The sequence below is a fragment of the Oryzias latipes genome, chromosome 17 (assembly GCF_002234675.1).
Source record: "Oryzias latipes chromosome 17, ASM223467v1".
In the NCBI taxonomy this organism is placed as follows: Eukaryota; Metazoa; Chordata; class Actinopteri; order Beloniformes; family Adrianichthyidae; genus Oryzias; species Oryzias latipes.
The window spans coordinates 22,782,524-22,792,758 of record NC_019875.2 but is presented as its reverse complement, the minus strand read 5'-3'; the positions used below and the strand labels follow the sequence as shown (position 1 = coordinate 22,792,758).

The window sequence follows — 10,235 nt, the reverse complement described above, 5'->3', positions numbered from 1 at the left end:
GAAGAATCTTCACTCACGTCACTGACCGTGTAGTGGAGGAGGCCGGAGGAAGATGGCGGGGTCCAAGGTGAAGCAGGACATGCCTCCTCCTGGAGGCTATGCCGCCTTTGATTACAAGAGAAACCTACCGAAACGAGGACTTTCGGGTACATGCATAATATACACACTACTCGACAGCTTTTTAGACTTTTGTTGGTGTTAAAATGACACTACTTTACGAATTAGCCGCGCAAGCTAACTACCTAGCATACTGGAGTAATAATCGTAACAACACAAAGCAAGTGTAGTAGCTGGTTTTACTCATTGACTCATCTACTAAGTTCTAATTTTGTCACTGTCTTGTTAGAATGCCCATAGCGTTTTAAGATGTTAGGTTTTTTTTTTTTATAAACAGCAATGCTAACCGCATGCTAACTACTAGCCAGCACATCTTTGCTGTTAGGTCAAGACTAAAGTCAGCTAAATATTTATTATATTACGGCAAATGCGCAATAAATATTCACAAAACTGTTTACTGTCAGGCTAAAAGAAGACAGATTTTGTGTAATAATTTTTTTTTGGTTTAAATCCAGTTTTTAAACATACATACATAGCACAACAAATGTCTTTTGCATTTAATTTATTTATTATAATAATCGTTTTTGGTGATAAATAAAATGATTATTATTTTTAGGCAATGTAATAGGGAATTATCAGTACTGGGTTCATTGCCAAGAAGAAATCATAAAACAAATCTTTTTAACCCACATTTTCTTAGGTTTTGTGCTAAACTTACTAATGCCTTTGTTTGAATATTATTATGATTTGTAATTTGCCTTTTTAACAGTTACGGAGCTGAAAGCTATACAATCATACCTAATAATATTGCAATTCTAATAGTAAACAACAAAAGCATCAGTTTACCAATATTTATCAGACTATATGTAACAATTATCTGGTCTGTTTTATATCAAAATATTTAACTATAAAACAGACATAATCCATTACTGAGGTAGTTAAAATTTATATTTTGAATGACACAAAAAAGTTAGACTTTTCAATCAGTTTATTGGCCAACAGATTCACTCAAATATTTCCAGATTTTCTTAAAGCCAGACTCTGAAGGTCAACCATCTACTGGGACCAGCTGGGGGTCAAAGAATGAGGGGGAAAAAAACACGATGTATAAATCAAAAGAGAGAAATTAGTAACTGAATCAATGAAAGATTGATTAAAGAGGTACTAAAGGAAAACATGTTAGCACTAAAAAGACCCCCAGTCATCTCTGTGTATAGCTGTATTACTAAAGGCGGGTGTCAGGGTCCCCCGGACCAGCACAAAGTTCTAAGTCCACCCTTCAAGATGGAAATTGATATTTAACCATCACTTGCCTTATGATACTTCATGTTTTTCTGTAAAAACACAAAAGCTTTGAAAAAATGTAGAGAATTAATTCATTGTTCTTTACATTTTAGGATACAGTATGTTTGGCATTGGCATCGGCATCATGGTGTTTGGATATTGGAGACTATTCAGCTGGAACAGAGAAAGGAGGTAGGAGACGTCATGCATTTCCTTGGACGGGGTGTTGTGAAGGTTACAGCAGCCATTGTGTTTTATAGGCGACTGCAGATTGAGGAGCTGGAAGCACGGATAGCTCTGTTGCCTCTGTTACAAGCAGAACAAGACCGAAGGTGATGCTGGAATCTCTTCCAAACGCTCGAAAAAGGAGAACGGTCTTTGTGTGTAACAACTGTATTTGCATTTCTCCAGGACCTTGAGGATGCTGAGAGAAAACCTGGAAGAGGAAGCAATCGTCATGAAAGATGTGCCAGGATGGAAGGTAAAGGGGTCCCTGATGCTTTTTTAAGTACTCCCTATAAGAAAATGAATAGAAATTATCTCAAATTTACCGGGATAGTCATTTTTAATCTACAAATGACAAACATATCAAGCAAAAATGAAGGTCTGCACTTCAATTATACATAAATATTATAAGAACTAAAAAAAAAAAATTGTTTATACCTTAACAATGACAGCATGTTTTATACAGATATTACAAACATCCAATCTCAGAAATTTAAATCAATTTTTTGTGATTTTGTTTATTTCAAAGTTTACAATGATACCAAAGAGATAGTTAGAACCTAATGGCAGAAGTAATGGTCCAAGTATATTCAAAATGTTTCTTTGACAGTTTTAATCCGGTTAAAAACCTCCAGAGGCCAATAAACATGTTTTTCTTTTTATTTTTTGCTCTGTAACTATTGCAGGTGGGTGAGAGCGTCTTCCACACAGATCGCTGGACCACCCCTCTGACAGAGGAGCTCTTCCACCTCCGGCCACGCGAAGAGCTTCTACACAAGCGTTTTGGCTTCTTGTGGTACGTTTAGTCACCAGAAGGAGCGTGTCCTCGTTTCCACCACTCTCCACAGCCAAGAGCACGTGGACCTGTATTTTCCTTCAGCTTGTAAATGTTCAATAATAAAGTATCTTTTTTCCGTACCCCATCTCAGCTTCTCTCTTTTTTTTTTTTCTTCTTCTTCTGTAACCCTTGTGCTATCCTAGGCACTTTAACATTGGGAGTTGGGTCATCTAGACCCAATAGACAGTGCTCTGAACCTTTTTTCTTCAATGATTTGTGATGTTCACTGGTGTCCATGAATTACATGAAATCTTTCCACCTTTGTCATGGTAGGGAGAACACGTCATTGTAAGGGTGGGGTCATCTAAGATAGCACAAGGGTTAAAAAGACTGAGTAACTCAGGATCAGTTAAGGCTTCTACTGTATTATTTTATGTGGAGCTTTACAGATACATTTTTTGAATATTAAATAAATGGACAGGCTGGTGCTCACACATCTTCGTCCCATGGTCAGCCAGTCAGTGGACCCGCTGCAGTTCGCTTACCGGCCCGGTATCAGAGTTGAGGATGCTGTCATCTTCCTCCTGGACAGAGCTCTGTCACACCTGGACCAGACTGGGAGCACTGTGAGAGTCGTGTTTCGACTTCTTCAGCGCTGCTGAGGGACAAGTTGGTGCACATGGGGCGTGGACCAGCATCTGTCTGCATGGATGCTGGACTACCCCTCAAACCGACGGCAGTATGTGAGGTCAGGCCACTGTCAGTCTGACATGATCGTATGTAACACAGGAGCACCGCAGGGAACAGTTCTGGCTCGGTTCCTGTTCACTATCTACACCGCAGACTTAATGTTCAGCTCAGCATCTTGTCACCTGCAGAAGTTCTCGGATGACTCTGCTGCTGTCGGACTAATCATGGATGACAATGACAAAGAGTATAGAGAACTGATTCAGAACTTTGTGGACTGGTTTCAGCGAAACTACCTCCAGATCAATGCAGGGAAAACCAAGGGGGTGGTGGTAGATTTTCGCAGGGATCCACACTCTACATTAGCGCCGAAGAACATCCAAGGAAGGGACATTGAGAGAGTAGATTCGTACAAGTACTTGGGTGTTCACCTCAAGAATAAACTGGACTGGTCACACAATACAGAAGCACTGTACAAAAAAGGACAGAGCAGACTTTATCTATTGAGGAGATTGAGGTCTTTAGGAGTGCAGGGATTTCTCATTAAGACTTTTTATGACTCTGTGGTGGCATCAGCCATTTTTATGGAGCGGTCTGCTTGTGTAGCAGCATCTTGGCGGCTGGAGAGGCTGGTGAAGAAGCCCAGCTCCGTTCTGGGGCTGCCTTTGGACTCAATACGAGAGATTGGAGAGAGGAGGATGGTAGCTAAGCTATCATCTATGATGGAGAACAACGCCCAACCCATGTATGATTCTGTGTCCTCACTGTGCAGCTCCTTCAGCGTCAGACTGATACATCTTAAGTGTCTGAAGGAGCAACACAGCAGGTCGTTTCTACCTGTTAGACTGTACAACATTAGCTGCTCCCAGTGAACCACGTTAACCAACATCATCATCTCTGTCATATTTCTTTTACCCTGTGCAATAACTGATTATATGGTCATCCTGTGCAATTTTTGGAAATATACATGTGTGCATATTGTACCTGTACTGCTGCAGCAAAAAGGAAATTTCTTCATCGTGGGACTAATACAGGAATATCTTATTTTATATAATTTTAACTGACAGGGGGGGGGGGGGGGGGGGGGGATTTATAAGTTAGCTGTGCCTACCAAAAAATCTTATTCCTGCTTTCACAATTTCGAAAAACAACATTAAGTGACCTTTCAAAAATACAGTTTGACATTTACATTCGATGTAGAATGGAAACTTTCCTGGTACCAAGAGCTGTTTACTTTACGGACTGAAACTTGTCCCCTCAGCATTTCCGATCAACTGCAAACGCTAAGCGGTGTACTTTCGATTCTACAACATGAAGCCGTCTGATTCCTAAACCAAGCGCCTGTTCTCAACCAATGAGGGCATTCTGTTCTTACTACCGCTCAAGCCACTGACAGCTGCTTGACCACAGATGAGCAAAAGACTGCTACAAAAAATTTGGAACCTTGTAAAAACTGGTTTCTCTGACTACAAACGGCGCAACGAAATCTTGTCCACCCATTTAATAGTCAGTGGTGTAGCCCAACTCTGTCTCGTAGCTTATTGGTTGCTTTGTTGTCAGGCAAACAACCCCCACGTCACTCCTTACACCCAATCACTGGCCAGCTGATGCAATCTTAAAACGTGTATCCTCATGAGACCAAGATGGCGCATCTTCATGGAAAGTTACCAGCCAATCTTTTTCTACCTATTCTGTCGTCTGTATTAAGGCCCTTTTTCCATCCTCAACTCCTTTCTAAATGGGAGCAGGTCTCACCAATTTTTTTATAGCCTTTCTGCAGACTTTCCTGGCTATTAAAGACATTTTCCATTTTCTCCTCAACCCAATTCACAAGCTTCAAATATGATTATGAAAAAGAAAAACTGTTTTCAGATTTACTAAAATCTTTATTTTAACATAAAAAGCATTTCTTTTGCAGTTTGTCACTGCGGCCATCTTCAACCATCCATTGCAGGCCACTACAGGCCTTCAAACTGCGTGAAGCCATCACATCGCATCCCAGACCTGAAAGATAAAGATCAAATTAGTCAGATGTAATCACAGATAATTCACATCTCTGGTCCAGGAGACTTACCAGGTACGGCTCAGGCCCGGTTTCCCCGTAACAGACTACTTGTGCCACATCACACGGTAGATCAAGTCTGTCCCCTATCACGTCAAGTCACTAGAGAAAGAAAACTGCATTAGACCAAGCACATCAGAACAGAAGATTCAGTTGACAGCATGCAATACTATTAAAACATACATCCAACAAGACACTTGAGTGCAGTATATGTAACATCAGGACAGCTGAGGGGCATTATCGGAGCAAATTTGAGGAGTAATGCAGTGATCAGAAGTTGACTGAGAACAATGCTACCCATGGTTAAGGAGGCAAAAATGCTCTTTTGTAGACTGTAGGTGGGGCGATACAATCCAGAGGAGCTTTAGAGACCTTCCCTCCACTTATGGTAATCTGAATCAGAGCAGAGGCTTGGAATGTTTGTAAGACATCTGAAGCAGAGGATGTTACACAGCGGCTAACTTGGAAGGCATTCATGGAAACAATGAGAACTGAGTTTGAAGGATGTGAGCAAAGCAAAAGGAGATTTTTACCTCACGTGCATTGGCCTACTTTCTTCACATTTGAGCTAGGCAAGAGCAGCTTTCATCGGATGAGCACTTGGTAGGCGCAACGCTTCACTCTTCAAGGACTTGTTGGTTATTGAGGAGGCTGAGTTCTTGGAACGTAATGGAGCATTGACATGACAGGCATTGTACCATTCCTTGTGCCGTTTGGCACTTCCCTTAACTGGAAGGTTGACCAAGACACTGTTCAAACATGGCTGACTTGACTTCAGAGTGCATTGGGTAAAAAGCTATCTAGCACAAAAATTTGATTTAAAAATGCAAAAGTCACATATCACTCGACTGCAACTGTAATGCATTTTAACTCAATTTTGATTTCAGCTGATCTTTTACTTCCATCTCAATTTCTTCCCATCTGACTCCCACGTGATCACTTTCAACAGGCAGAATCAGGATCATTTTCCATGTTTCGTTTAATAGGCTCCATGAAGCCAAACTGACAAAAAAAAATATTCTTGTATCATACAAAGAACAAAAAGTACAAAACTGTTCCCGCTTTAGACTAAACTTTTGGGTAAACGAAATTACATTTTGAATCACTTTAAACAGTCCATTTTACAGCACATTTATAATGCAGACGTTGAGCAGAGAGCACAGAAGATACCTTGGACAGACTGTAGCATGCTGCATTGTGCAACTTCATGAACAGCCGGCCACTTCGGATGTGTAGTTCACCAGTCAAAGGCATTCACTCTTTTGGGAAATGGAACAGAAAGGAGCCTTGGCTGAATGAAGGTTCTCTCAATAGGAAAAGGACTTCATCCATAAACCCCAAAACTATTTAAGCTTTTTCCTTACTCAATTTAAAACTCTTAAGGAGGTAGATGATTGACCAAGGAAAACTATGCCCCATTATACTTTATAATAAAAATTGAAAATTATATTAGAACACATGTAAAGTGTCAGACAAAAAAGGTCTACAGCAAAGCTGTCGCTGAGCTATCAGAAGCTCCCAAATTGAGAATGGCTCTGTGCTCTACCAAGGACAGATCGAATCAAAGCTGTAGGAAGTTGTCAAATTGAGCCAGGCAAGACTCGTTAACTGTTGTAACAGGTTTTGAGGAGCAAATTAACAACTACACTTAAGGTGGCGAACTACAAAACAGGTCAGCAAAATACATGGACAATTTTCTTGAGGAGAGCATCTTTCAAAAACAGCCAGCCAAGTGATGGTCTTGATTCAAGGAGGTGTTTACTCGTGTGAAGCTGGGGGAGCAGAAGTGGGCAAAAAGGTGAAGACACTGAAAGTTCCGACACTGGAGTTTCATTACATTCTTCATCCCACCAGGTAGTATACTAACCCTCCCTTTATTCTGTCAAAGAGGCACCGTCATAGGACAAGGCAACTTTAGAGGTGGCAGCATTATTTCGTTTTCTCCTCCATCCTCTTGTGCAAAGTTCGGAAATTCGTAATATGAGAGGGATTGAGGTCTTTTTTTGCAACAAGGGGCAGATTCGAGATCAAGTTGTACCAACTAAAGGTTGAGGACACCCCATCACGAGCTGCATTTATGACTAGGCATTAAACTTGTTCCTAAAAACGCTACAATCCTAATGATTATAGTCTTTTAGCCCCAAAGTGTGATTAAAGCTCAATGCTTACCATAGCTGTCATAGCCGTCCCTGTAAGACCCAGATCGGTCACCATATCCTCCCTGCCCCCTATATGAATGATAAAAATTATTAATTCACCTCATTATGCGATCATTCAACAATAAAAAATGATTAAACTTACCTATTGTCTCTGTAGCCGCTGGATGAGTATCCACCACTTCTGAATCCGCCACCGCTTCCACCAAAGCTCCTGTCTCCGCCTCCAAAGCTCCTGTCGCCATAACTTCTGTCTCCGTAGCCTCTGTCGCTGTTGTAGCCACCTATAAACATGAAAGAAACAACGGATTAAAATAGGGTTTACCGCACCAAATTTAAAGTGGAGCGAGGTTTTTATTCTTCAGCAGTTCTCACCCCTGGAGAAACCACGGCCGCCCCTACCCCTTGATCCGCTGAAGCGTCCACCGCGCGGGCCTGATGAAAATCCTCCTCTGGCGCGACCTCCCTTCCCTGCTTCGTCCACTCGGATCGCCCGGCCATCAAGCGTCTGGGGAACAAAATGCATGAAATTTTAATTTTATTTTTAAAACAAAACTTCTTAAGCAAGAAATAAATAATCGACAACATACCTTTCCGTTCATTGCGTCCAGCGCATCTTTAGCATCTTCAACATTGTCGTACTTCACAAAGCCGAAACCACGTGATCTTCCGGTCTCTTTGTCTCTGATCACATCGACTGAAAAGACCAAAAAAAAAAATTGTAAAAAAAAAATAACGACACTAGTGTTTATACAAATTTTAAAGCACCGTCAAATGTTTACCTTTTTCGATGGTTCCATATTTGCCAAAAGCGGCGGCAAGAGAGTCTTCGTTGGTCTCGAAGCTCAGACCTCCAATAAAAAGTTTGCCTTCGTCCGACATTTTAAGGGATAGCTGCATATAAAGAGAAACCAAATCGATTATTAAAAAAAGAATACATGAATAAATGAAAGGAAACATCGAGCATTAAGGGTTACTAGGGTGGGGCATTGTGAAAGTAGGTCAGCGAGACGACTCAAAATGGCGACCGCACGTTGCGCACTTTAGCGCCAAAGCTGGACCGCCTTAAATTTAACTTAAAATTTAAGTTGTTTTTATGAAAACATACCATAATACATTACTCACAATTAATATTGGCTATATGCACCTTAAACACAACGAAACGGTACAAATAGATGGTGCTGCGAAGGATTTAATTTTTTCACCCAGCGCCATTTTGTGGCGTCGAGCTCGTCTTCTTTGTTCAATGACCTACTTCGCCACGAGTCCGCAAAGCCTCTTTTCAAGGTTACATAAGTGCCCCACTTTGAGAAAATTAGGTCAACGACAGTTTAACCTACTATTACTCATACAATTACTGCAAAATATAGTTAGTTTTTTACGCATTTTAAGATTGAAAATCCTAAATTTAAAAATTATGATTTTCCTAAGACAAGTTAGATTGCGAAGAAAAACATTTAGGTCACTTGCTCTTTAAAGCAAACATAAGCACCATATTTCACCATTTCAACACAGTTTAAAAAAAGACTGCGATTACCTTTGTCCTTACAAGGGATGGAGAGAAAGACGCACGGTGCTGCAATGCAGATAAATGGCGGGGGAGGGAACGGTCCTTCGTATTTATACAAGCTGCATCTTCTTCTTCTATGGTGGTTTAGAGCTCTGAAATCCCGCATTGTAACTTTAAAGGCTAATACCGCCACCTACTGTTCAGGAAATTCTGGCGGTTGGACCCGGAAAACGACACCAAACAAAGAGATTTTAGAGACCGAAACTAAGCCCACGTGTTGTTCTGTAAGGAAAAAGGCATTTAACCCTCAAAAGAAAATACTGTTCGAAAAGCAATTTTAAACCCTTCTCTTGCCTACTAGTCAAAGTTAAAAGTCGTTTATTTTGTTGGGTTGTTGTTTTTGAATTTTACAATAAAGTTTGCTTCTTTTATAGTTTGCTAGTATGCTTCTTTTTGCTTTCATACATCTCTTAAGTGTTACGATCGTTTTTGTATTTTGAACAAAACATGTTTCTGCTGTAAGTTCGGCATGTGTTAAATACGTCTTTTTTTGCCTTTTCTGTTTAATTAAACCACATTTTTTGGAGAAAACGTGGGTCTCTTAAAGTTGTAAAATTTAAACCGTTTTTGTAGAATTTATTAGCAGAGCAATATATAACTTACTTCAAACTAATCTATTTTATAATCAAAAGGGAATTCGTGCCATTTTCTGATTGTTCCATTTTGGACATTGAGGATCACACTTGAAAGCAAAATTTTATATATCTATGAAAATAAAATTTTATTATGTGCCATTTTCAAAACTACAAGAATTTTAAAAGAAACAGTTTAAGAAAGCTAAATATTGAAAGCACATTTTTTCATATTCACACATGCATGTTTTATTCATATCCTCTGACTCCACCTAACAGATGAAGTTAGGTACTGAATAATTACATTAACTTTCCTGCATTCCTGAAGCTGAGAACATTTACAGAGATTCAAAATAATCTACTGCTGCATCCTAACCTGTGCCAGAGTGCACTTTTTGAGTTGGAAATAAGACAACAAAGGTTTATTTTTTCCAAACAGCAACCCAAATTTTAAAGGCTAAGAATTTTTTTCACTGAAAATGTTAAGGATAAAGATTTTCTAATTCAGAAAACAAACTTGAATCCTGAGGAACCATATGACAGTCATTTTTTTTTACTAGTATGATGCATTGGGGTTCTGTCCTCTTTATGCTTCTACCCTTCTTCTCCTCTCTATTCTTGATCATTATTCATAATTTAGTTCTCCATGCCTCTGTTTGGTGCAGTGCGATTCATGTACTGTCCTTCTTTCCCTCTCCCCTCCAGGTGAGTGGGAGTGCTTCCAGATTCCAGTTGGCTAATCCGTGCTCCTGTACCTGACCGTGTACCTTGTCTCTGGCTCGCCTCTACTACTGCTTCTACACCTGGCTGTGGATCCTGTCTCCGGCTCGACTCGCGCCCCTGA

General features: G+C 40.2%; 2 protein-coding genes across 7 annotated transcripts; one reads left to right on the top strand and one right to left on the bottom strand.

Moving 5' to 3' along the window:
• ndufa13 (NADH:ubiquinone oxidoreductase subunit A13) lies at positions 1 to 2,488 on the top strand. The gene is made up of 5 exons (XM_004079194.4): positions 1 to 146; positions 1,455 to 1,533; positions 1,602 to 1,673; positions 1,753 to 1,822; positions 2,253 to 2,488. The coding sequence occupies exons 1-5, from the start codon at positions 53 to 55 to the stop codon at positions 2,370 to 2,372; spliced, it is 435 nt and encodes a 144-aa protein (XP_004079242.1). The 5' UTR covers positions 1 to 52; the 3' UTR covers positions 2,373 to 2,488.
• Positions 2,489 to 4,894: 2,406 nt separating this feature from the next.
• cirbp (cold inducible RNA binding protein) lies at positions 4,895 to 8,912 on the bottom strand. Of its 6 annotated transcripts, none has more exons than XM_011486719.3 (8): positions 8,787 to 8,912; positions 8,032 to 8,143; positions 7,840 to 7,946; positions 7,625 to 7,757; positions 7,395 to 7,533; positions 7,263 to 7,321; positions 5,106 to 5,195; positions 4,895 to 5,035 (listed from the first exon to the last, which is right to left on the bottom strand). In XM_011486719.3, the coding sequence occupies exons 2-7, from the start codon at positions 8,129 to 8,131 to the stop codon at positions 5,188 to 5,190; spliced, it is 546 nt and encodes a 181-aa protein (XP_011485021.1). In that variant the 5' UTR covers positions 8,132 to 8,143; positions 8,787 to 8,912; the 3' UTR covers positions 4,895 to 5,035; positions 5,106 to 5,187. The 6 variants fall into 6 exon arrangements, with proteins under 6 accessions (XP_011485021.1, XP_011485023.1, XP_011485020.1 ...); XM_011486721.3 differs by having other exon boundaries at positions 7,652 to 7,757; XM_011486718.2 differs by having other exon boundaries at positions 4,897 to 5,035; positions 5,106 to 6,865.
• Between the last annotated feature and the right edge of the window lie 1,323 nt (positions 8,913 to 10,235).